Below are 27,385 nucleotides of genomic sequence, written 5' to 3'. Positions count from 1 at the left end.
GATTTGGGGGGTGGGGTACTGGGAGCTAAACCCATATCCCAGTGCATGTTAGACAAAAATATTCTGTCACTGAGCTATATCCCTAGCCCTCGATACACTTAAAATTGTTAATCTGCTTATTGTTGATGGTGCAGCCTCATTCCGACTATGGATAATTGTTTGGATGAGGGAGAGCTGTCTTGCCAGAGTTTGCTCCTCCTAGGATCTGTTCAACTAGAAAGGTTTAGGATAATGATTAATATGTGCCTTCAGTTAATGTAAGGAGATAGACAGACATAAAAGGAAGGCAAAATACTAGGCTCTTATTCTACTTTTTATTTACCCTGTGGGCCCAAGTGAGGAGTCAAAACATTTTAGCAAAAACAGCTGATACAGGCTTGTTGCAGTATGTACCTAAGTGTCACTGTTCCTAAGTATCTTGTTGCTCAAATTTGTCAAAAAATTTGTTTAGTTGTTTGATTTTATCCTTTTTTAAATACAGAGAGAGAGAGAGAGAGAGAGAGAGAGAGAGAGAGAGAGAGAGAGAGAGAGAGAACGTTCTGCCTGTGTGTTTGCCTGCAGGCCAGAAGAGGGCACCAGATTTTACGGATGGTTGTGAGCCACCATATGGTTCCTGGGAATTGAACTCAGGACCTCTGGAAGAGCAGCCAATGCTCTTAAAGGCTGAGCCATCTCTCCAGTTCTTATTCTTATTTTTAAAATATTTTACTCTTAGTTTTGTGTATGTCAGGGGCAGGTATATGTATGTGACTGCAAGTGCCTCTGAGACCCAGTGAGGGGGTCAAATTTCTTGGAGCTAGGGTTACAGGAAGTTGTGAGCTGCTGGACATGGGTTCTGGGAACTAAACTCTGGTCCTCTGCAAGAGCAGTAGCTCTCTTTACCATGTCTTCATCCTCTTGTTTGGTTTTGAAACTGACTGGTGATTCACCAACACAAAGACATGGCTCTTGCCTGGAAGGGGATAAGAGGTGGTTTATTCTTGAGTCAAATATGCAAGTGACCATGGCACAAGAACCTAGAATCAGTTACCTTGTTGTTGTTTTTGTCTTTTTTGTTATTTTGTCTTTTTTTTTTTCAGAGCTGAGGACCGAACCCAGGGCCTTGCGCTTGCTAGGCAAGTGCTCTACCACTGAGCTAAATCCCCAACCCCAAGAACCTAGAATCAGGTTGCTCCCTGTCTTAGTTAGGGTTCTATTGCTGTGAAGAGACCCATGAACACAGCAGCTCTTATAAATGAAAACATTTAATTGGGACTGTGTGAGAGCTAAAATTACATTTTTTAAATTAGTATGCCTTAGAGATCCATGAAACAAAAAAATGCCTCTGATCTATAAGCCCTTTGCCCAAGGACAGATAGTTCCTGAAATGCTGGAGGCTATTGTTTATGGGAGATCACAAGCCACATGTTTTCACTCCCTTTGTTTGACTCATCTGCACCAGATGTGCTTGATCACATGTGGGCAGGAGGTTCACAGGCAGGAAAAAGGCCAGGATTATGCTTGCCCCTGATTGGACCTGACAGGAAATACTTAAGCCTCTGCAAAACTTGATTCGGGGCCATCTTCTGGAAACCCAGAGATGGACCTGGCCAGAGCCCTTCCATCTGGCCAGTATTTTATTTAAGCTTGCTTCAAATTTGACTTTAAATTGGGGTAGTAGTCTTATTCTCAACCAGTGGGATTAACAGCTGGTTTACAGTTCAGAGGTTTAATCCATTATCATCGTGGTGGAGAACATGGCAATGTGCAGGCAGACATGGGGCTAGAGACATAGCTGAGACTTCTACATTTGGACTTGCAGGCAGCAAAAAGAGCAAGTAAGACATGGTCCTGGCTTGAGCATCTGAGACCTTAAAGCCTGCCCCCCAGTGACATACTTCTTCCAATAACACCTCACCTATTATTTGTTTTTCTTTTTGGACAGGGTTTCTCTACATAACTCCGGCTGTACTGGAACTCACTCTGTAGACCAGACTGGCCTTGAATTCACAGATGTAGTTGGAATTTTCTTTGAGCTGCCAACCAGCTCCCAAATAAAGACACAGAGACTTATTATTAATTATGAATGCTTGGCCTTAGCTTAGGCTTGTCCCCTAGCTCTTTTAACTTAATTTAACCTGTTTCTATTCATCTACGTTTTTCTCTTGGGGCTTTTTACCTTTCTTTCCTTCTGTATGTCCTACTTTCCTGCTTCCTCCATGTCTGTCTCTTTGGCCCCTGGCGTCTCCCTGGCCTCTTTTTCTTTTTTCTTTCAAGTCTAAATTCCTCCTACTTACTCTCCCTGCCTGGAAGTCTCACCACACCTCCTCCCTCACTATTGGCTGGTCAGCTTTTTATTAGACCAATCAGGTGCCTTAGGCAGGCAAGGTAAAACAGCAACACATCTTTACATAGTTAAACAAAGGCAACACATCTTTACATAGTTAAACAAATGCAACACATCTTTACATAGTTAAACAAGTATTTCCCAACACAGAGATCTGCCTGCTTCTGCCCCCTGTGTGCTGGGACTAAAGGCAGGCATGTGACACCATACCTGGCTCATGAAATTTTTATACTTACAGAAAAAAATATAAAACCATAAATTGAGGCATATATGGTTCACTATGTAGCCTTGGTTGGCCTGTGGCCCTGGCTAATCTATAATTCCCTATGTAAGCCAGGCTGGTTTCTAACTCACAGAGACTCATCTATAGGTAAAACTCAGATGTAGGAAATGAATAATACTAAGAGGACTAAAGATAGATAGCTCATGATAATTGGGCTCTAGATCAGCAACATTCTAACACCCCATATTCAGGAAGCTCTTTTTTCTTCTTTTTCCTTCTTTCCTTCCCTCCTTCCTTCCTCCCTCCTTCCCTCCTTCCCTCCCTTCTTCCCTTCTTTCTCTCCTCCTGTCCCTCCTTCCTCCTTTTCTTTCTTTATAGACAAGGGCACATGTAGGCCAGGCTGGCCTTCAACTCACTATGTAGCTCAAGATGAACTTGAACTTTTGATTCTCCCAATTACTGTAATAACATGTGAACACCACCCTGCCTGGTTTTATGCTGCACCGGGGATGGAACCCAGGGCACTCTAAGCAAGCAGCACTCTATCAACAGAGCCACATCCTCATACAGTCATAATCAGTGAACCAGCTTTGTAGAATCTTTAGCATAGGTGTGGGCTTTTCCTGGAAACTTCAATTCACATTATCTATCATCTCCTAATGTAAGATCAGACTGGGACATCCTCATTGACAGACCAGAGCACAAAATGATAAATCAGCCATGTCTTTGGAGAAAAAAAAGGTTCACTGAGAGACAAGAGAAGAAATATCACTATCAGAACCGAGCCATTTGTGTCAGCCCTCTCAAAAGCAAGTGAGGAGAGCCAGGGGAAATCATTAACAAGGGAGCTGTAGCTTGGAGAAATGGCTCAGAGGTTAAGAGCACTTGCTGTTCTTGCTCAGGATTCAGTTTTGGTTTCCAGCACCCACATGGCAGCCCGCAAACATATGTAACTCCAGTTACAAAAAGGGAATTGGTGTTGTAGAATAGTATTTTAAGATGTGTTATGTTTGGCCGGGCAGTGGTGGCACACACCTTTAATCCCAGCATGCAGGAGGCAGAGCCAGGCAGATCTCTGGGAGTTCAAGGCCAGCCTGGGTTACAGAGTGAGTTCTAGGACAGGCGCAAAGTGAGATCCAAGACAGGCTCCAAAACTACACACAGAAACCCTGTGTGTGTGGGGTATGTGTTACATTTGATTATGCTGTGGAATATTTGTTTAATGATGCAAAGGTGTGTTACATTCTTTTATGTTGCATTTGTTTAACTCTGTGAAACTGTGTTACTTTGCCTGTGATGGCCAATAGCCAGGCAGGAGAAAGGATAGGCAGGGCTGGCAGGCAGAGAGAATAGGGAGGAAAGAAAAAAGAGCAAGAGATAAAGGAGAAGAGGATGCCAGAGGCCAGCCACCCACACAGCCAGCCATGGAGTAAGAGTGAAAGTAAAATATACAAAAGAAAAGGAAAAAGCCCAGAGACAAAAGGTAAATGGGATAATTAAAAGTTAAGAAAAGGTAACAAGAAACAAGCCAAGCTAAGGTCAGGCATTTATAAATAAAAATAAACCTCCTTGTGTGATTTATTTGGGAGCTGGGAGGTGGGCCTCCCAAAAGAGCAAAAACAACCAACAATTGGAATATATAATAATGCAAATATTGTACTTTTTTTTTAAATTTTTTTGAGACAGGGTTTCTCTGTGTAGCCCTGCCTGTCCTGGAATTCACTCTGTAGACCTGACTGGCCTCAAACTCACAGTCACAAAAATCCACCTGCCTCTGCCTCCCGAGGACTGGGATTAAAGGTGTGTACCACTACCACCTGGTCAAATATTGTACTATTATGAGTCTGTGTGAAATGGAAACTCCAACAGAGACCACATAAACATTCAGAAAGAGAGAACTCTTTAATAAACATATGGGTTAGTTCCTCAAAAAGATCTAGTCTCATACTGGAAATTTTTACAGCTTATATAGGGTAAGCAGCATTGTCACAAATTTGTCTACCATACTAGGGTGATCATTTCATTCATATTCCAAAAGAAATCCTTTAGCTTGAACTTTATGAATCCAACCCCTACCTCCTGAGATTATAGACATGAATCACATCACTCAGTTTAGTATATTTTATTTGTTTCCACGAAAGTCTCATTAGAAAATAGAATTTGGGAGCTTAAGAGATGGCTCAGCCGTTAAGAGCATCTGGCTGCTCTTCCGGAGGTCCTGAGTTCAATTCCTAGCAATCACATGGTGGCTCACAATCATCTATCTGTCCTCTTCTGGCCTTCAGGCATACATGCAGACAGAACCCTGTATACATACTAAATAAATAAACTTAAAGGGCCGGGCGGTGGTGGTGCATGCCTTTAATGCCAGCACTCGGGAGGCAGAGCCAGGTGGATCTCTGTGAGTTCCAAGCCAGCCTGGGCTACTGAGTTCCAGGAAAGGCGGAAAGCTACACTGAGAAGCCCTGTCTCAACAAAAACAAAAGAGAAAGGTTTAGGGACCACGGTGAAATCAGGGTCGGAGTTTCAATCTCATCTCTAGGTCAATTTGTGATTCCCCCTACCCCACCCAGCGACTCTGGGTGTCCCAAACTACATTTCCCGGCAGGCCCTGCATCAACGTCGACGAACTTCCTCCCAGCATTCCCCGCGGCGGGAAAGCGCCGAGCGGGCTTCAGGCCGACAGACCACCTTTCGCTGCCGCTGTTCCCCCTGCTGCCGTTGACTTGTGAGGAGCTTCGCGGCCGTCCCCACTGGCCACCATGTCCGCCCAGGCGCAGATGCGGGCCCTGCTGGACCAACTCATGGGCACTGCTCGGGACGGTGAGTCTGAGCGGCCGTCCAGGCGCTGGGCGGGGGCGGGAGCAAGGCGAGGCCGCCTGGCAGCCTGAGGCGAGGGCCGTGACAGTGTGCGCCTGCGCGGGGCGCCATTCCTTTTCCCCCGCTCGCCGACCCCAGGCGCTGGGCCTTTGTCTGATCCGCTTGGCTTGCGAGGCTGCTGCGGCCGCCGTGTCCTTCTCGTCCGGGCGGTCTCCTCCCTGAGAGTCCGATCCGACTGTGGGGCTTTATCCCCCCTCCCATTTTCCGTCATGCGACTTCCTCTTGGTCGGCACCGCGGCTCGGCGCCGCCCGGCATACTGGAGCTTCGGCGAAGGGCTGGAACCAGCGCGGGCTCCTGGGCGCTGGCTGCCGAGTGGCAGGATTCCGCTGATGCTCCTCGGAGGAGAGGCGACCCCCGAGGAGCTGGACGGGTTTCGAAAACTCTTGCTCCGTACGGTTACAAGGGGAGCCGTAAATGAGCATTTCTAACGTGGGTTCCTCCGTGTACTTTCCTAGTCTTCCCACCCTCATTTCCCAGCCTCACAAACCAGCCTTGGTTTAGTCAGCTCTTGGCATTCGTTAGGTAGGTGGTTCTGTAGGGAGGCGTGCAAGATCATGGTGGTGTCTCAGGAGAAACCAGTTGCATCCTAGCAAAGCTAGATCCCTGCTGTGGTTTTGTGTTTTCATTTTTACTAAAGTAATGAAGTTGTAATTTCACACTGGCACATTTCGCAGGGCTGTGCAGATTCTTTGCACCTTATTTCATAGGTCAATAAGTGCTTTTAGCTTTCTTTGTATGTTGAGTTGCTTTTGAATTGCTTCCCATATTTTTATTTCATACAAACTGAACAATTGTGGCCCCTCTATTTTATTTATAAAGGTTCAGTGTATCTTTGCCTGCCTACATCAATCTGCAAGGGAGTTGCAGAAAAGCCTCATGTTCATCGAGCCGTGAGTCACAACCAATTTCTAAGCTGTTATAACAAAAAAGTGTTTGCTTTTTTTCCACAAGTAACTTTAAAAGTGTAGTTTAGAAAGAAAACATTTTCAGTAAAAAGACACTACATTAATCCTGGATGCTTGCAAATCCTGAAATATATTCCTCCTTGACTATTACACAGCACTGTGTCCTATACACAGATTAGCCTTAAAATTTGTCACATACCACTTTGCCTTTACTTTTATGTATCATTCCCCCTGACTTCCTTACTGCAGGTGTGGGCAAGAAAACTTTTCCTTTAAAACTTTTCAACAGCGGGCATAAAATTCTGCAGCTGAGTTCTTGAAGAATGCAGATGGGTACAGTATGTGTTGGAGTTCACAGTGTGTATTGACTAACCTGATTCTTTTTTGCTTTCTTTGGTATTGTCTTGGTAAAAGTGACTCCCAGGTGCCAACTTCCATTTTTAAGGGTGGGGATAAAAGGGGAATAAAAAGAAAAGGTCTAGAGATATTGAACAGTTAGTGATAGAGCCTGAAAGCTTTCTCCTTATTGCAGTTTTTGATAAACCACTGCCTATAATTTGACTACAACAAAAAGATTAATAAATAGTTTGCTTGGTGGCAATTACCAGCTCTAAGTCATGTGGTAGATTCATGGCACTCTGATTACATAGGTCTTAGTGTCTCATTGCCCATATGTGTATTTGGGCTGGTGCCTTTTGTTGGTGCTCACTCTTACTTCTAACTCCTTGACTTAATGATGGAGTTAGATGTGATTAAGTGTGCGGCTTCATAAAATACTTAGCTTAAAACAAATCTGTATTCCTTTCCAGTTGTAAATATCTTTAGATCAGTTTCTTAGTGTATGTGATGGGGAGAATACAGAAATGCTAGTCTGCAAATCATCCAGGTGTATTGTTGTGCCAGGTAGCCTTGTGTAATTAATGAGATAATACTTTATTTAAAACCACAAATGAATTTCAGGAGATGAAACCAGACAGAGGGTCAAGTTTACAGATGACCGTGTCTGCAAGAGTCACCTTCTGGATTGCTGCCCCCATGACATCCTTGCTGGGACGGTAGGTGCATTCCAGAGTCTTATGGATTACTCAAAGGGGTGGGACAGTAGATGTGAGAATTTTCTTTACCCCAAGAGTAATACTTTTTAAAATTACATAATAGGGGCTAGAGAGGTAGCTCAGTGGTTAAGAACATTTGTTGCTCTTGTGGAAGACCGGTGTTTGATTCCCAGTACCCACATCTGTAACTCTATTCCAGGAGATCTGACACCCACTTCTGAACTCTTCAGTAACTACATTCATATGCATATACCCATACATAGGCACATGCTATACATCGTTTTAAAATAGTAAAAATAAACCTTAAAAATTAAATAATTTAATGTTTAAAAACACAACTTTTAGGATTAGAATTGCTGAAACACTCACTTTATCCTGTGTATAACGAATTACATGGCTGGAGAGATAGCTCAGTGGTTAAGAGCACTCACTGGTTGTCTTTCTAGAGGACCCAGGTTCAATTCCTAGGACTCATTCAGCAGTTCACAACTGTCTTAACTCCAGTCCTAGGGGATTTGACACCCTCTTGGGGTCTCTTCGAGACCAACCATGTACATAGTACACAGACACACATGCAGGCAAAATATTCATACATGTAAAAATAACATAAAAAGAAGGAATGTGAACAATTTACAGGAGGACTGGTGCCCATCTTTTATCTTAAAAAAAAAGTTCTTGGTGCATGAGCTGGCTTTCTGGAGCCCATTACCTATGGTGGGGAGCCTTGCTCAGCCTTGATGCAGTGGGGATTGGCTGCCTTAACTGAATGTACCAGGCTTTGCTGACTTCCCGTGGTAACCCATACCTTTTTGGAGGAAGGGTTGAGGCGGGGGAACAGGAGGAGGGATGGGAGGGGAATCTGTGGTTGATAACGTAGAATGAGTGGGAAAATTTATTTATTTATTTTGGTTTTTCGAGACAGTTTCTTTGTGTAGCTTTGCGCCTTTCCTGGAACTCCCTTTGGAGACCAGGCTGGCCTCAAACTCACAGAGATCCTCCTGCCTTTGCCTCCCAAGTGCTGGGATTAAAGGTGTGTGCTATCACCGCCCGTCAGAAAATTTCTTAAATTAAAAAAAAAATAGTTGAGTATTTCACACACATACATTGTATTTTAGTCACAATCATCCCTCCACTCCCCCCCCCCCCCTTTTTATTTTTTTGTTTTGTTTTGTTTTGTTTTTCGAGACAGGGTTTCTCCGTGTAGTTTTGGTTCCTGTCCTGGAGCTCCCTCTGTAGCCCAGGCTAGCCTCGAACTCACAGAGATTTGCCTACCTCTGCCTCCCAAGTGCTGGGATTAAAGGTGTGTGCCACCACCACCCGGCTTTTTTGTTTGTTTGTTTGTTTTCAAGACAAGGTTTCACTCTGTGGCCTGGCTGTCCTGAAACTTACTCTGTAGACTAGGCTGGGCTCAAGCACACAGAGATCCATCTTCCTCTGCCTCCCGAGTGCTGGTATTAAAGGCTTGTGCCACTGCTGCCCAGCTCATTCCTCCAGTGTTAGTAGATTTGTTTTTGAGGGTTTCATGGCACACTTGGAGTGGGGGCTGTGGGGAAAGTGAATGTTTTTCAAGTGGAGTTCCATTTTCCTTTAGCATGCAAAATTTGTTGCTCTTCAAATTATAGATTGTTGGTAGAGCTTTTGAGTTATGAAACATTTCAGTAGTATAAAATCTGTAGCAGGTTTTTTTTGAAAATTTGGTTGATCTTGTTTAATTTCAAGTTGGATGTATGTTAGGCTTTTATTCTGGCATGATATATTTTTTTTCTTTTTTTCATAGCATGATATTTTCATCCATACACATACACACTTAATTTTATTTGTGTGTAGGCCTGAGTACATGTCTACAGAGGGCAGAGAAATGCATTGGATCCTCTGGAATTAAAATTATAAATGGTTATGAATCTTTCTGATATGGGTGCCAGGAAATGAATCCAGGTTTCTGAAAGACCAGCAAATGCTTTTAATTATAGAACCATGTTTTCTTTTTTTGTCAAAGATTTATTTATTTGTTTGTTTATGTGAGTGCTCTATATGCATGTATGTCTTTATGCTAGAAGAGAACATCAAATCCCACTACAGATGATTGTGAGCCTTGTGGTTGCTGGGAACTGAATACAGGACCTCTGGAAGAGCAGCCAGTGCTCTTAACCGCTGAGCCATCTATCTAGCCCCCCCTCATTCATGTTTTTAGTCCCTGTTTTTTTTTTTTTTGTTTGTTTGTTTTTAAGTTTGTGTGTGTCTGTCTGTCTGTCTGTCTGTTCATATAGGTACCAAGGTGTTTGTGTATAAGTCAGGACAGTTTGGAGGAATGAATAAAAAGATTTACTTATTTATTTATTTATTTATTTATTTATTTATTTATTTATTTATTTATTATGTATACAGTGTTCTATCTATATGCCAGAAGAGAGAACAGGATCTAATTATAGATGGTTCTGAGCTGCCATGTGATTTCTGGGAATTGAACTCAGGACCTCTAGAAGAGCAGCTAGTGCTCTTAACCTCTGAGCCATCTCTCCAGCACCTGGAGGGATGATTCTTTCCACACTATTGGATCTGGGGGTTGAACTCAGATTATCAAGTGACTTTTCTTGCTGAGTCTTTACAGCCCCCAGTATAAAATAATTAATTGAGGATTACCTTGATTGCATAGTTTTTCAACTCAAGAAATCTATACTGTCAAATACCTGTAGTCTCTGAACAGTACAAATAAAAATGTTAGTTTTGTAGAATGTGCTTTCATTTTAAATTAAGTAAGACTATAAACAGTGGAGAAAATCATCTGCTATATTTCAGCTACTTAGAGTGAAAAATCTTACAGAGGACCAGTTTAAGGCTTCACAACTATTATGAAGAATGTAAAACAATCACTGATTATATGACTATATGTGTGCCAAAGAAAACATTTCATGGTGAATCATGGATTAAAAAAATTTGTGTTATTGTATTTATGCATGTATGTGTTCATGCACTCAAGCAGAGGCCAGAGGATAGTGACTGTTGTCCTATTATCACTAGTCACCTAATCCCTTGAGACAGAGGGTTTTTTAGGTTAATTTAAATTATATATACAGTGTTCTGCCTGAAGAGAATACCAGATCTCTCCACGGATGGTTGTAAGCCACCATGTGGTTGCCTGGAATTGAACTCAGGACCTCTGGAAGAGCAGTCAGTGCTCTTAACTGCTGAGCCATCTCTCTAGCCCCAGAGTCTTTTTTTTGAGACAGGATTTCTCCGTGTAGCCCTGGCTGTCCTGGGACGTGCTCTGTAGACCAGGCTAGCCTCCAACTCACAGAGATCTGCCTGCCTCTGCCTCCTGAGTGCTGGGATTAAAAGTGTGCCACACCACTGCCTGGCAAGACAGAGAGCTTTACTGAGCCTGGAGCTCATTGTACCCAGAGCTTATGGAGTTCTGGCTGTGTGGACAGTCAGTAAAACAGCATCAAATCCTCCTCTACTTTCCCCCAGTGCTGTGGTTACAGATAGATGTTGCTGTGCCTGGATTATTAAATGGGTGATGGGTTCTGAACATTCATGTTTGAGCAGCAAGCATGTGTTCTTACTGACTTAGCCATCTCCCCAGCCAACCCTGCCCACTTTTTGTGTATGAATCAAGGTCATATGCTGACCTCAAAATCACTATACAGTTGAATCTGGGCCTGAACTCCTGATCTTCCTATCTCTCATAGTAATTTTGTTAACATGCCCTCTGACTTGATGCCATAAATTTCAGGGTAAAAATTTCCTGTTGCTATTTAGACCACCAGAGCAGGAGATATCTGCACAGTCCTGTACTCAGGAATTATATATGCGTTACAAACTCCAGGATAGTTGCTATACATGTGCTTAGAATACATAATAATATATTGTAGCCAGTCTTATTGACAATATATCACTTTTGATAAAACCTCTAATTTCTCTCTCTTTTTTTTTAAAGATTTATTTATTTATTATGTATACAGTGTTCGCCTGCATATATCCCTTCAGGCCAGAAGAGGGTACCAGGTCTCATTGTAGATGGTTGTGAGCCACTATGTAGTTGCTGGGAATTGAACTCAGGACCTCTGGAAGAACAGCCAGCCAGTGCTCTTAACCTTTGAGCCATCTCTCCAGCCCAAAACCTCTTATTTCACAAATTGGGCACCTAAATTATAAATCTGGGCTGTTAATGATTAGGAGAATATTTATTTTATGTGTATGCATGTTTTGCCTGGATATACATTTATGTGCAACACTTGTGTTGGGTGCCCTTGGAGGTCAGAAGAGGTGTCAGATACCCTGGGACTAAAGTTATGAATGGTTGTGGGACATCAAAAGAATAAGAGGATGATTACTGTGGGCTCTGATTCAGCCTGTTCTTTATTCCCTTTAGTAAACAAAGATTTATAATACAGTTATCAAAACCTGATTTCTTTGTTACCCCCCCCACACACACACACTTGTTTTTGGAGACAAGGTCTCTCTATGTAGACCAGGATGCTTCCTCACAGAAATCCACTTGCCTTTTGCCTCCTAAGCACTGAGATTAGAGGTGGATTACTTTTCCAGCATGGAGCATCTTGACTACTGCCTAGAAACTTGATACAGTGAACTGTATTCTTGCCCTTACCAATCCCATATCTTGCCTTCCTCTTTATTGGATGCTTGGGATAATGGAAAAATAAAAGTAAAATTGGCAAAGGCTAATATTTTTTTTTTTTTTTTTTTTTTGAGACCGGGTCTCTATATAGCCCTGGAACACAGAGTTTTCCCAAGTGCTGGGATTAAAGAAATGCACCATCGTGCCCACTAGTTTCTTTTCTGTTCTTTTTTTTTTTTGGAGCTGAGGATGGAACCCAGGGCCTTGCACTTGCTAGGGAAGTGCTCTACCACTGAACTAAATTCCTAACCTATCCACTAATTTCTTACCTTCTGACTTCTGAAGGCATCAGGGAAAATACTTACAAATATAAAATAAATAAAAAAAATTTTTTTAATTTTTTTTTTTTTTTTTTTCTCCGAGACAGGATTTTTCTGTGTGGCCCTGGCTGTCCTGGAACTCACTTTATAGACCAGGTTGGCCTGAGCTCAGGATCCACCTGCCTCTGCCACCTGAGTTCTGGGATTAAAGGTGTGTGCCACCACTGCCCAGCTAAATAAACGGTTATATCTTGTTTCTTTTTTGCTTATGACATGGTCTCCTGTTGCCTGCGCTGACCCAGAACTTACTATGTTGCTGAAGATGACCTTGCATTCCTGACCCGCCCACCTTTTACCAAGGACTCCAGTTACAGAAATGTGCCTGGCTTCATTTCTTTTGTTGGAAATGGGCTTATGTAGCCCACGTTGGCCTTGAATTTACTATCCTGTTGCCACTCAGCCTCTTAAACTTTTGAGATTATTAGCATATGCCATTATATTTGGTCCATTTCTTAATTTATTATCTATAAAACTATTGGTTATTTCAGTGAAAGTTGAAATGCTAAATTTTAATTACATGCTTTCTAGAATGAGTGTTAATGTTTTTCTTTTTTTTAATTTCCCACAGCGCATGGATTTAGGAGAATGTACCAAAATCCACGACTTGGCCCTCCGAGCAGATTATGAGATTGCAAGTAAAGAAAGAGACCTGTTTTTTGAATTAGATGTAAGTCTTTTTAGATGTTTGCTTATCCATGCTGCAAAATATCAATCACTATTGAAAGCAGTGTAGTGTTTGTAAGTTACAAAGCAAAATAATTAAATAAGCACTTATTAAGAATCTTAATTTCTGGAACACAGCAGATGCCATCTTAATATTTATGTGATTCACAATTTATTACTGTATTGAATTTCATGTTTGCTTTTTTATGTGTCGCATATAGCTCATGCTGGTAGCACATGCCATGTAGCCAAGGATAATCTTGAACTCCTAAGCCTCTTCCCTTTGAGTGCTGTGAGCCATGTGCCATCATGATAGATTTATGTAGTGTTGGCAGTTGAACTCAGAGCCTCATGCATGTTAGGCAAGCATTCTACCAATCCCTGGAAAAATTTTTTTCTTTTAATTTTTATTTTATTTTTTGCCGAATGTCATTTATTGAAGGAGGGAGGAGGTCTTAAATACAGGCTTACAGCACAGTGGGAGAACCCCAGAGGGTAGAAGTTCCCTATGATGTTTTACAATCTTGCATCTAAGCTGTTAACGCCCATTATGCAGGATACACAGACAAGGACTTTTCCTTAAGCATTCAGGAGGGTGGAACCCAGCAAGGAATTAGCATAGGGAGGATATCAAGGTCAAGGTCAACAGTTACCCAAAAAACGGGGCCAGGGCCCTACAGGTCCCCCTTTACTATAAAATGAGCTTCTGACTTAGGTTGTGTGGGACATCAGCAGGTCACCTGTGTAGTTCTGGTGCCTGTCCTGGATCTTGCTCTGTAGACCATGCTGGCCTTGAACTCACAGAGATCCACCTGGCTCTGCCTCCCTACTGCTGGGATTAAAGGCATGCGCCTCCGCCGCCGTATTTTTTATAAGACAAAAATGGATACATTGATTATGTTCCTGGCACTTACCAGCCCCTGGGGACCTTTTTGGTTTTTCAAGACAGGGTTTCTCTGTGTAGCTTTGGAGCCTGTCCTGGAACTCACTCTGTAACCCAGGCTGGCCTGGAACTCACAGAGATCCACCTGGCTCTGTCTCCCAAGTGCTGGGATTAAAGGCGTGCGCCACCATCGCCCAGCCTTTTTTTTTTTTTTGTGTATGTGTACAGTGTTCTGTCTGCATGTTTGCCTGCATGACAGAAGAGGGTATCATCTCATTATAGATGGTTGTGAGCCACCATGTGGTTTTGGGGGATTGAACTCAAGACCTGGAAGAACAGTCAGTGCTTTTAACCTCTGAGCCATCTCTCCAGCCCCCTTCTGAGGTCTTAAGCTCAATTCCCAGCAACCACATGGTAGCTCACAACTACCTGCAATGAGATCTGGTGCCCTCTTCTGACATGCAGGCAAAACACTGTATATGTAATGAATAAAGAAATGTTGCCGGATGGTGGTGGCGAACGCCTTTAATCCCAGCACTCCGGAGGAAGAGCCAGGCAGATCTCTGTGAGCTCAAGGCCAGCCTGGTCTACAGAGCGAGATCCAGGACAGCCAGGGCTATACAGAAAAACCCTGTCTTGGTGGGAGGGACGGGGGAGATAGTGTTCTGGGCTGGAGAGATGGCTCAGTGGTTAAGAGCACTGATTGCTCTTCCAGAGGTCCTGAATTCAATTCCCAGCAACCACATGGTGACTCACAACAATCTGTAATGAGATCTGGTGCCATCTTTTGGCCTGCAGGGACACATGCAGGCAGAACACTGTGTACATAATAAATAAATAAATCTTTTAAAAAAAAAATCTTAAAAAGAAAATAATTCAAGGAGGCTGACAAATTGGATTAATGGGTAAAGAGGCTTGCTGTCAGGCCTGACAACTTGAGTTCACTCACTAGGGCCTACATTGTGGAAGGAAAAAACTCCCTCAAGATGTCCTTTGACCTCCATGTGTGGCATATGCATTCCCCACAACACACACATACAAACACAAAATTAAAAATATTAGCACGTCAGGGATTCCCACATCTGTGGATGGGAAAAATAGGAGAAATGACAGCCAACAGGGGCATATTTTCCCTTGTAAAATATGTAAATTTTAGAACCTAATGTATAGTTTTGTGACTGAGTATTTTAGAGATTTTGAAAGAGAGTAGGGCTGAAGTATTTTCAAGTAAACATAGCTGAGTTCATGAGTGTGTTAACTTTTTATAATCATTTTATGTTGTAAATGTATGTGTTAGATACCTTTTTTGTTTTTCAGTAGAAAAGTTAGATATAATATTGACAAGTAAAATAATCTTGTAAACTAAGACAAATTATTTGAAATATGTACAGGGATGCTCTTACTTCCTCTCTCTTCTTTTTTTTTTCTTTTTTGTTTTTTCGAGACAGGGTTTCTCTGTGTAGTCCTGGAGCTCGCTCTGTAGACCAAGCTGGCCTCAAACTCACAGAGATCCACCTGGCTCTGCCTTCTGAGTGCTGGGATCAAAGGCGTGCACCACCACCGCCTGGCTAATTTTCTTTACATATAAAATTCTTTCTCTTTTGAGATAGTGATAGTATTTCATGTAGCTCAGGCTTGGTGTATAACTAAGTTCTCATCCTCTCCCTCTGCTTCCCACCAGGTTGGATTTATGTCACGGTTGGGATGAAACCCAGGGCTTTGTGCCTAATAGGCAAGCATTCTACTTACTGGGCTATATCCCCAGCAGGTATTGAACAGTTTTTAAATATTTATTGTATTTATTTTTTAGACAGGATCTCATTGTAGCCCTGGCTGGGCTTGAATTCAGATCCTCTGTCTCTGCTAGGATTTAAGATATGTTTCACCAGGCTCAGGAATTTTTTTTTAGATTGAAATTTACTTATTTTGGGCACTAGAGAGATGATTTAGCAGTGGAAAATGCTGGTTGTTCTAGAGGACCTGGCTTTGTTTCCCAGCACCTGCAGGATGGCTCACAACTGTTTATAACTCTAATCCCAGGGGAGCTGATGCCCTCTTGGCTGTTGCCAGCACAGTACACATGGGGTATGTAGACATACATACAGGCAAAATATCCATAAAATTTTTTAAATTTAATTTTGAGATAGGAATTATAGGTGTGTGCTTCTATAACAAGCTCCCTGCCACCCTTTTTTTTTTTTTTTCCCCCAGACAGGGTCCTTAACCTAACATAGTACTGGTTCTCTTGGAACTCACTATTGTAGACTAGGCTGCCCTCAGACTCACAAGAGACCTACCTGCCTTTTCCTCCTGAGTGCTGGAATTTAAGACAGCACCACCACTCTTGACTATACCAAGCATTTTAATGAGTGCTGGGGATTGAACTCCGGTCCCCATGCTTGTATGGCAAACACTTAACTAAGCCATCTCTTCAACCTCTTGAAGAATTTAATGAATTTTACTAAGTAGTTCAGTTTTGTATCAAACTCAAAAATCTTGCCTCAGTGAGAGGATTATAGGCATGTACCATGAAGCGAGCTCCTTGAGTAGATATTTTATATGACTTTGGGAACTTATATTTTTTACAAATTTAAAATATTGATATCCTTTGGGTTACTTATAAAGAATTGTTAAAAATTGCTCAGCATTTTCTAAAGGTAGAGCCTGCTTAGTGGTAGAGCATTTGCATAGCTTGTGGAAGGTCCTGGGTTTGATCTCTAGCACCTTCAGAAGAAAAGAGAAGGGGGCCGGGTGATGGTGGCACACGACTTTAATCCCAGCACTAGGGATGCAGAGACAGGCAGATCTCTGTGAGTTCTAGACCAGCCTGATCTACAGAGTGAGTTCCAGGACAGCCAGGACTACACAGAGAAACTCTTTCTTGAAAAACAAAAAGGAAACAAAAAAGAAAAAGAAAAAGAAAAAGAGAAGGGGGGGAGGGAGGGTGAGAGGGAGAAAAGGAAATTGCTCAAAAGAAATACTTGTGTGTAGGCCCAGCAGGTGGCACACGCCTTTAATCCCAGCACTCAGGAGGCAGAGCCAGGCTGATCTCTGTGAGTTCAAGGCCAGCCTGGGCTACAGAGTGAGTTCTAGGACAGGCGCAAAGCTACACAGAAAAATCCTGTTTTCGGAAAAAAAAGAAAAAGAAAGAAAGAAGGAAGGAAGAAAGAAAGATACTTGTGTGTATGTGTGAGAAGTATGAGATTGTATGACTGTATGAGCTGTTTACTGGGTCATTTGCAATTAGTGAAGAAGTAGTAATGAAACATCTATTTAAAGGAGGGATTAAGGACATTGGTGTTGAGAACTGGTTTAATGGGACCGGAGAGATGTCTCAGAGGCTAGAGCACATACTCCTCTTGCAGAAGACTGGAGCTTGGTTCCTATCAATCATGTTGAATGGCTCACAACTGCCTGTAACTCCAGCCCCAGGAGATCTGCTGCCCTCTCTGGACTCCATGGATACCTACACTCATGTGCATATCTACATGCAGACATGAACATATATACATAATTAAAAAATAAAAAATAAAAATACTTGTTTACTACTGTGCAGCAGAAGAGCATAGATTTTGGATATGATGTGAGCTCAGTGGAGTCCTGTTCTCATGTGGGAACTCTAGCTCCACTGTCCACCCTTCCCTCCCAAGCAATATAGACACAAAGCACTTTAAAAAAGATTTATTTTATACATGTGTATGTGTCTGTATGTGGGTATGTGTTTATGAGTTAAGGTGCCTGAGGAAGCCAGAGATACCAGATCCCTTTGGAGTTGGAATTACATACAGTTGTGAGTCACCTGACAAACTTGGGTCTTATTCAAGAACAGCTTTGGTTTTTAACCCCTGGGCCACCTGGCCAGTCCCACAAAGCACTTTTTTGGTTCTCTTTAGTGATAATGTATTTCTAAATTGAGGAATGCATAGCTTGTCTGTAAAAACACATGCCTTCCTTGTCCTCTGGAGACAGCCAAAGTATCAGGTTAATATTACTGCTGCAAACATACCTTGGGTTGATATCCTTTTAGCCATATTTCAGAGTAGTTCCCAGAAGGAGCATGTCCTTGTGATTCTCTATGCTAGAAAAAAAAAACAAAAAAAAACCAAAAAAACAGGTGTGGATGTTGCATTCATAGAAAATTTCTAGAATGATGTCACAGGTAAATTCAAACATTGTATATAAGTTCTCACTATAAATTCTTTCCTTTTTTTTTTTTTTTTTTTTTTTGGGTGGTTGTTATTTGATACAAGGTAGCTGTGGCTGTTGTGATTCTCACTAGGTAGACCAGGTTGGCCTCCAACTCACAGGAGGTCTGCATGAGTCTATACCTGGGTTTTCAGGAGTATGTTACCATGCCCAGCTTACCTTTAAAAAGTTTTTTTTGTTTTGTTTTGTTTTTTTTGAGACAGGGTTTCTCTGTAGTTTTGGTGCCTGTCCTGGATCTCGCTCTGTAGACCAGGCTGGCCTCAAACTCAATAGAGATCCACCTGGCTCTGCCTCCCGAGTGCTGGCATTAAAGGTGTGTGCTATTGCCACCTGGCTCCTTCTTTTAAGGGGGGAGGTGGCAGGGTTCATATAGCCAGGGCTAGTTTCAAACTTTCTTTGTAGCTATGGATTAACTCTGGCTCTGAAGTGCTGAAATTATAGACATTTGCCTGAAGTTATGTAGATATTTTTCTAGAAGAATACTAAAACTGAGAATGTTCACCTATAATCCCAGCACTCAGGAGGCTAAGGCAAGAAGTTTGTTGTTTAAGACTGGCATAGCAAAGTGTAGAGCTAGCAAGGCTATATAATATAGCCCTGTTTTCTGTTCTCCCCAAAACAAAACAACCTAAAATCTAAAGCAAGTTACTTGAATTACTGGTGCTTTCCTTTTTTATTATTTAAATTTTTTAATGTTTATTTTAATGTGTATGAATATTTCTCTTGCATGTATGTCTGTGGACCACATGCATATCTTGTCTCCATGAAAGCCAGACAAGGAATTGGATCCCCTAGGACTGGAGTTAAATGGTTATGAACTGCCATGAATGTGCTGGAGTTCTCTGGAAGAACAGCCAGTGCTCTTACCCATTTGACTCATCTCTTCAGCGCGTGTGTCTCCCTCTCCCTCCTTTTTTTCCTTTAGACAGGGTCACTACCCCCCCCCCCCCAAGTCAGGGTTTTACTGTGTAGTCCTGGCTGTCCTGGAACTCCCTGTGTAGATCAGGCTGGCCTTGATCCTCCTGCCTCTGCCTCCTGTGTGCTGGGATTAAAGGCATGTGCCATCACCGCCCCGGCACTAGAGAGGGCCTTATATAGCCTAGGCTGACCTATGTATAGTCAGTGCTGGCCTTCACCTTCTCATCTTCCTCACTCTCTCTCTCTGATGCTGGGATTAAAAATGTGTAGCACTATACTTGCTCTAGCTTGCTCCCTCTTCTTTTTTAAAAAACAGTTCTGGGAATTGAACTTAACCTTTACACATACTAGGCAACACTTCATTGGTGAAGTGTTTTTATTCTGTCCTGTGGCCTTGTTTGTAGGCTCGAAGTTTGGAAGGAAGAGAGCATAGAGTTATCTGGGTATCATGTAGGACTGAATATGCCTGGATGCTCTTAGAAACTGGTTTCATAGTACCGCCCTATGAGGCCACTGTAGACATTCTAGTATGTGATAGATTGTGATTAGAATCTAAGTTTTCACCAGTGGTGGTAGTGCACACCTTTAATCCCAACACTTGGGGGTCAGAGAAGGAGGCGGATCTCTCATGTGTAAGACCAGTCTGGTTTTACATAGTGAGTTCCAGGACAGACTGGGCTACACAGAGAAACCCTGTCTTGAAAACCTCCTCAAAAAAAAAAAAAAAAAAAAAAAGGAATCTGAGTTTGGACTCATCTTTTTCTATCATTTAAGTTTGTCATTGTCATTGTAAGTTTGTCACTTCAAACACTTTGAAAGGAAAGAGAGACAGCAAAACAGACTTGCTTTATAAAGAGTATGCCTGTTAGAAGACACTGCATGACCTGGGTTACTTGTTTTGTTGTGTTACCATTTATTTTTTAGATTTTCAGACATTTGAGTCTATTACCATTGGACCAAGAATGCTTAAGATAGAGGCATTTTAGTTGATAAAGGTGTGGCTCTGCATGACTCTTATGAGTGGTTCATTGATCTGCCCTACATGTACAATGCTGAGTATACAGTAGGGGAGGGGAGCACTGCTTGAGTGGACTTGAGGGCACCTCAGGATCCTGTATTGGGAGCTGTTACTCTGGGTAAGGACAGGTGACCAGCTCTTCATCTTTCCAGAAGTATAGCTTACAGTAGCAAACAACATAGGCCACATCTTCCCTTCCTTCCTGTTTTGAGATAGAGCCTTACAGTGTATTTATCCTTGGCTGTCCTGGAACTCACTGATCCCCCTGCCCCTGCCTCCTGAGTGCCGGGATTAAAGGTGTTGGCTACCACTTCCAGCTGTCTCTTACCATTTTATAGAGTTCTAGGAATCAGATCCAGTCTTAATACTTCCATGCTGCACTTTCCCTCTACATGTGAGTTGCCTCTCATTATTCTACACTATAGCCTCAAACTGGCCTCTAACTCATAATAATCCTCCTGCCTCAGCCTCCTACTGTGGTCCTATGGAGACCAGACAACAACCTTGGTTGTTTTCTGTAGGTGCTGCCCACTGTGGATTTTTGTTGTTTCTTTTTATTTTTTTAACTTTTATTTGCTAGTATTTATATGAACACACACTTGTGGGAATAGGTTTTCTCTTTCTATCATGTGGGTTCCAAAGAACTGAACTCAGATTAATCAGGTTTGGTCTCCAGTGCCCTTACCCACTGAACTGTCTCATATCTTAACAGCCCCTCACATTGTTATTTGAAACAATGTCTCTCAGTGGCCTAGGATGTGCCAGCTAGATCAGATTGGCTGATTGAGAAGCCCAAGAGATCCACCTATCCCTACCTCCCCAGTGCTGGGATTGTAAAGGCTCACTGCCATGTGTAGACTTGTGACGGATTGAACTCAGGTCCTTAATGATTAACTAAGCAATTCCCTCAGTCCACTTTCTTGGTAATGTTACAGAGAATTGGAGATTCTTCTACAAATTTTGGGAATAAGTAAATCAGATAGTCATTTGGTTAAGATGATTAAAATTATGTTAACTATCATAATATATTTGCAAGCAGAGTATCAGCTCATGTTATCACTATAAATGCCAATAGCAGAGATAGGGATTGCAATTTAAATTTTTTTACTTTTTATTTTTTATGAAACCAGGTCTCAAATGTAACCCTGGTTGGCCTGGAACTCACAGAGATGTCCCTGTCTCTTCCTCCTTAGTGGTGGGATTAGGGGTATGTATCTGCCTAATATACAGAGGGAGTATTTCAGGCCCACAAGGGCCACATAGTTTGACCCTGTCTCAAAACAGAAGAACAAAACATATAGGTGCCAAGACAATGTATTATTGGCAGAGTGTGGTGTACACACCTGTCATCCAGCACTTTGGAGGCTAAGGCAAGAAGATTGTGAGTTCAAGGCCAGTCTGGAGTACATAGCAAGTTTTGGGCCAGCCTGGTCTGTGGGACTTTGTCTGGAGAAATAGGTCTGCAGATGTCATTCAGTAGAGTGCCTTCCTAGCGTACTTGTGGTCTTGGGTTTAATCTCCAGCACTAATCTAAAAGCTCAGTGGCAATGTAATCAGTGGCAATAAATCTATGAAATGTTGATCATAGCTCTCTGCTTTTCCCAAACTAGGCGATGGATCACTTAGAGTCCTTCATTGCAGAGTGTGATCGGAGAACTGAACTTGCCAAGAAGCGGTTGGCAGAAACACAGGAGGAGATCAGTGCAGAAGTTTCTGCAAAGGTATAATAAGTGACTGGTATAACTAACTTTTTGTCTCACCCTCACACTATTTGGGGATGCTGGGTAGATAGTGCTTTCTGCCTTGGCTGTTCCCAGTGGATATGGTCTGTGATAAGTATTTGTGTGTCACAGGAGCCTCCCTCCCTTCCTTTTTTCCTCTTGAACTCAGAGATTAGTCTGCCTCTTGAATGCTGGGATTAAAGGCATGCACCACCGTGCCCAGCACAGAAGCATTACTTAGGTTATATGCACTTACTAATTAAAAGAAGATGCTAGTGTGCTGAGAAGTCCAAGTAACAAGGTATTTTGCTTGCAACCTAAGTTTTGTGTGTTAAACATTGACATTTTACTACCCATGCCCAGAAGACATAAAGTCATGTCACGTGTAAAGTGAGTGGCATGTACTCCATTGCAAAACAAAACCAGCATGTAATAGAGCACATGGTAATGGCAGTAAAAATGTCAAAGTTTTGTTCTGAGATGGTCTTTTGTGGTTTAGGCTGGTGAGAACGATCTTGGACTCCTGACATCCCCACCCCAAGCTTTCATCTAAAAGTTGGATTATAGGCCACTGGTTACATTGCCACTGAGCTTTTAGTCTTTTGTTTTGTTTTGTTTTTTGTTTTTTTGAGACAGGGTGTCTATGTGTAGCTTTGTACCTTTCCTGGATCTCGCTGGTCAGCTTTCCAGGCTGACCTCGAACTCAAAAAGATCTGCCTGCCTCAGTCTCCCGAGTGCTGGGATTAAAGGTGCGTACCACCACGGCCCGGCAAGCTTTTAGTCTTTAAGATACATGTGTGATCTGAGTCTGGATCTTAAGGTGTTCTTTTATTTTCAGAGGAATAAGCCAGGTATGCATCAAGAAGAGAAATACTTGTTTTCTTTGTAACTCCAAGTATTGATGTTTGGTGCTTTTATCTGATTTTCTTTAGGCAGAAAAAGTACATGAGTTGAATGAAGAAATAGGAAAGCTCCTTGCTAAAGCAGAGCAGCTGGGAGCTGAAGGAAATGTGGATGAGTCCCAGAAGATCCTTATGGAAGTGGAGAAAGTTCGTGCAAAGAAAAAAGAAGCAGAGGTTGGTTGTTCATTGTTTTTGAGATAATGGTTTCTTGATATAACCCTGGTGGTTCTAGAACTTGGTATGCAGATAAGGCTGTTCTTAAACTCACAAAGATTTTCTTGCTTTTCCCTCCCAGGTGCTAGGATTAAAGGCATGTACCACCATGTCTGTGTGTGTGTGTGTGTGTGTGTGTGTGTGTGTGTGTGTGTGTGTGTGTGTGTGTGTGTGTGTGTGTGTATGTGTGTGTGTATGTGTGTGTGTGTGTGTGTATGTGTGTTTCAACATTTTATTTATTTTCTTTTATGTGTATCAGTGTTTTGCTTACATGTATGTGTACTATGTGCATGTGTTCGTGTCTGGTGCCCCAGGAGACCAAAAGAGGGGATTGATTCCTCTAGAACTGGAATTACCCATGTTTGTAAGCTGCCATATGTGTGCTGGGAACCAAACCCAGGTTCTCTGGAATTACAGCAATCGTTCTTTTTTTTCCTCCCATCCCCAAAACAGGATTTCTCTGCGTAATAGCCCTAGCAGTTGTCCTTGAATTCACTCTGTAGATCTGGTTGGCCTTCAACTCACAGAATCCTCCTGCCTCTGCCTCTTGAGTGCTAGAATTCTAAAGGTGTATGCCACCACTGCCAGGCTTTTTTTTTTTAAAACATGGTCTTACTTTATAGTCTTGGCTGACCTGCTGACCTAGAACTCACTGTGTAACTAAAACCAAAGCTGGACTGTAATTTAAAATAACCCTCTACCTCAGCCTCTCAGTTATAGATGTGAGCCATTATGCCCAGTTAAGAAATGTCTTAAGATAAGGGAAGTATTAGTATTCAGGCAATGTGGACACACCTATAATCCCAGTCCTTGGGGTGGGACATGAGGATCAGGATTTCGAAACCAGCCTTGGCTACATAGTGAGTTTGAGGCCAATCTGGGCTACAACAAGAAATGTGGTGATAGGGAAGTGATACTAATTCAGTAATGTTGACCATTTGGATTAATGTTAAGCCATGTCTATGTTCTTTTTATTCCAAATAATAATCTTCCTGACTGACTGTGTTTACAAGTTCACAGGTAGGTACAGAAATTTCCAAATCGTCCTCTACAGCTCTCCCATTGTCAGCATCCCCCCACCAGAGTGGTATGTTTGTTACCATCAATATACCTAAATTTAGACATCATTGTTACCCTAAAGCTCACAGTTTACTTTTAGTATTATATGTTCTGTGGACTTGAGAAAGTTAAAAGAACCTGTATCCATCTTTTATATAGCTTACATAGACATTTGTGTAGCATGAATCTTAATTGGTCTTAATAAAAACCAGGAGTCAGATATAGAGGTAAATGCTGAAAGATCAGTGAGACAAAAGAGCAAGTCATAGCCACTACCTCTTACCTTGACAACTCCTCAACCTGAAAGAGAGTGAGCTCCTGTCTCCTCCCGCCTTATATTCCTTTCTCTCTGCTCAGCCATCACTTACTGTTTCCACCTCCCTAGGGCTGGGATCAAAGGTGTGTGCCACCACTACCTGGCTCTTTTTTTCTTTTTAGACTGGATCAATCTTTTGTAGCCCAAGGTGGCCTTCAACTCACAGAAATCCATCTGCCTCTGCCGCCACAGTGCTGGGACTAAAAGTGTATGCTACCACTGTCTGACCCCTGTGGCTAACTAGTGGCTTAGCTCCGTACTCTGATTTTTCAGGCAAGCTTTATTTGTTAGATCACAAACAAAATATCACCACACATTTGCTCCTAGAACTCCTTTCTGATCCACCTGTTGGGTTGTGTGTGTATGTGTACAGTGTCCATGGAGGCTAGAAGAGGGTGTCAGATCCCCCAGACAGTTGTAAGCTGTCGGGTGGGTGCTTTTAGCTGCTGAACCATCTCTCTAGGCCCTCCTCCTCCCATTGATTTGATGAAGATAGATTCATAAGAGAGACAAGATTAGAGAGAGATGACTTTGAGATGGTCTATGGGTAGGTTGGGGGTATCCTGGAAAGCCATAGCTTAGACCTTTGAGAAAGTGAGGTTATTAAAAACAGCAAGTCCAGGGGTGGGGAAGTGATGAGAAAATGGTGTGTATGCTCATGACTGGTGTCTGCTTTACTTTTAGATATTATTGTGCGTCTGATTTTTATTTATAGCTAACCTGCATAGTGCCAGGGTTTTGTTGGGTGTTAAAGCAATGCTCATTGAACCCAGTAGCAGGAAAAGAAGGTTGGGACCATCAACATTATGCTTTTCTGTTGTTCTCCAAAAGTGACTGGAATTAAAGTTGGCAGCAAAGGTCAGATAGGCAGATCTAATGCCTCATCTCCCCAGTAGACACTTAACCCACTTTTACTTGATAGTGACATCACTGTGTCATCTAGCCTTATTTAATTGCTTAGCTTAAAAGACAAAAGGGATTTATAACACAGCTGAGATGCCTAGATAGAATTACCCTAAAAGACTGCAACCAGTGCTTGGACTGTACCCTGTACAGAAGCACCATGAGTATGACAGATGGAGGTGATTGTATACCTCAGGTACCTTCTGGTGCCAAGTACTCCCTAGGATAGAGAGGAGGGATCTCTGCATCCTTCTTGATTACAGGTATACAGGCACAGTATGCCTCAAACCCTGGTAGAGAAGCAGGTACTAGTAGCTCCTCAATGGTTCAGGGATTCAGAGGCAACTGTGGGTTGCTGTTTTTACTGCACTCATTTACACATCATACACACACACACACACACACACACACACACACACACACACACACAATAACCCCCAATTAAAAGAAAACATGTAAGAAATAATACAGAGAGATCCTGTTGTCCTTTTGTAGTCACAAACCCTTCTCTGATCTCTGGTGATTAGATGTGGTGTACTCAGTGGCTCTTCATTTCGATAACTGATTTTAAGAAAATGATATCCATACCATATATTCCAGTATTCAGAGAGTCTGAGACAGGAGGATCTGGCATTCCAGGCCAGCCTAGCCTAAATAATGAGAATATTATTTTTTTAATATATATATAGATGTTTTGCTTACATGTGTTTTTGGATACCATGTGCCTGCAGAGACATGAAGAGGGCATTGAATCTCCTGGGGCTGGATGGTTGTGGGTGCTAGGAATATAACCTGGGTTCTCTGGAAGAGCAGCTAGTGCTCTTAACTACTGAGCCATATGTCTAGCCCTAAAGAGGGTCTATTAAAGTGAGAAATAGGCTTTATCTACATAAAATATTTACTGAGTTTCTCAGTTCTTGGTGGTGACTTTGGTTGTTTTTTTGTTTTTGTTTTCTTTTCTTTTTTTTTGAGTTAGGGTTTCTCTGTGTGACAGCTCTGGCTGTCCTGGAACTTGCTTTTATACCAGGCTGTCTTCTAACTCACAGAGCTCCACCTGCCTCTGCCTCTGGAGTGCTGGGATTAAAGATAGGCGCAACCAACCGCCCAGCTGGTAACCTTGTTCTTAATACATGCTGGCACAGGGGCACATTTACTTGGAAGAATTCCTGGGTAATGGTGCATACATATATGATCTTTCTTGTTTGGTTGGTTTGTTTTTGTTTTTATACAGTGTCTCACTTTGTAGGTCCTGCTGGCCTGGAACTCACAATGTAGACCAGGCTGATTTTGTTCTCACAGAGATCTGCTTACCTCTGCCTCTACCTCCTAAGTGCTCTGATTAACATAAATCAGATCATGATAGGATTATCATAACCAGCAGTATATGAGACTGTATTTATTTTAGCTTGAATTTCCTAGGGAATGTTTTAAATGTATGAATTAATGGAAGTAGTTACATTGACATTCAAGCCTTCCCTTTCAAAGTGAACAAAGTAAGGAGTAGTAGCCCACACCTTTAATCTCCATGAGTTCCAGCTGTAAGGGCTATGGAAGTGTGATCAGTCTGCAAAAAAATAGGACAGAGGAGTGGTTTTCTTCAGTGTGGATTTTGCAGCAGTGTTCTGACTGGTGTGCATGTACTAGTAGCAGTATGCCAGGCCTCTTTCCTTTTGTTTGATGTATTTTGCTTTGGGCAGAATGAGAGATTTTTCTTTAAACATTTTAGTGTTTCTGGAGGATGCATATTATGTGTTGGGTACTTGTCTCTTCAAGTGTCAATGATTTGGCCTTTCAGATTATCTTTTAGACCTGCATTAGATATTTATTTCCTGGATATCAGGACACAATTATGACTGCTAGTTTTTGTTTACTATGTGTGTGAGTATATGCATGTGAGTGTAAATGGTTGAGGTGGGCTAGAGACATTGGATCTCCCTTGAGTTAGAATTACTGGAGGTTGTGAACTGCCTGACTTGGGTACTGGGAATTGAACTCAGGTCTTCTGCATGAGCAGTGTACAATCTTTTTTTTTTTTTTTTTTTTTTTTTTCCCTCTTTGAGATAGTTTTCTCTGTGTAGCTTTGGAGCCTTTCCTGGAACTCACCCTGAAACCCAGGCTGGCCTTGAACTCACAGAGATCCACTTGCCTCTGCCTCCCAAGTGCTAGGATTAAAGGCGTGCGCCACCACTGCCCGGTGAGCAGTATATTCTTAAGAGCCGTCTCTCCAGCCCTAT

General features: G+C 42.2%; 1 protein-coding gene across 2 annotated transcripts in view; it reads left to right on the top strand.

Annotated features, from left to right (window-relative positions):
* The first annotated feature begins 5,184 nt into the window (after positions 1 to 5,184).
* The window catches only part of Luc7l (LUC7 like), a 33,331-nt gene continuing 11,130 nt past the window's right edge, over positions 5,185 to 27,385 (top strand). The window contains exons 1-6 of one of the 2 annotated variants that reach the window (XM_015997590.3): positions 5,209 to 5,372; positions 6,250 to 6,320; positions 7,296 to 7,390; positions 12,918 to 13,016; positions 21,648 to 21,758; positions 22,691 to 22,834. In XM_015997590.3, the coding sequence (XP_015853076.1) occupies positions 12,921 to 13,016; positions 21,648 to 21,758; positions 22,691 to 22,834 (351 nt within the window). In that variant the 5' untranslated portion in view covers positions 5,209 to 5,372; positions 6,250 to 6,320; positions 7,296 to 7,390; positions 12,918 to 12,920. Of the gene's footprint in view, positions 5,373 to 6,249; positions 6,321 to 7,295; positions 7,391 to 12,917; positions 13,017 to 21,647; positions 21,759 to 22,690; positions 22,835 to 27,385 lie in introns of both variants that reach the window. The other variant, XM_006978844.4, reaches the window with a different exon arrangement.

The sequence above is a fragment of the Peromyscus maniculatus genome, chromosome 8 (genome assembly GCF_049852395.1).
Source record: "Peromyscus maniculatus bairdii isolate BWxNUB_F1_BW_parent chromosome 8, HU_Pman_BW_mat_3.1, whole genome shotgun sequence".
NCBI classification, from domain to species: Eukaryota; Metazoa; Chordata; class Mammalia; order Rodentia; family Cricetidae; genus Peromyscus; species Peromyscus maniculatus.
This window is presented reverse-complemented; position numbering and strand designations above follow the sequence as displayed.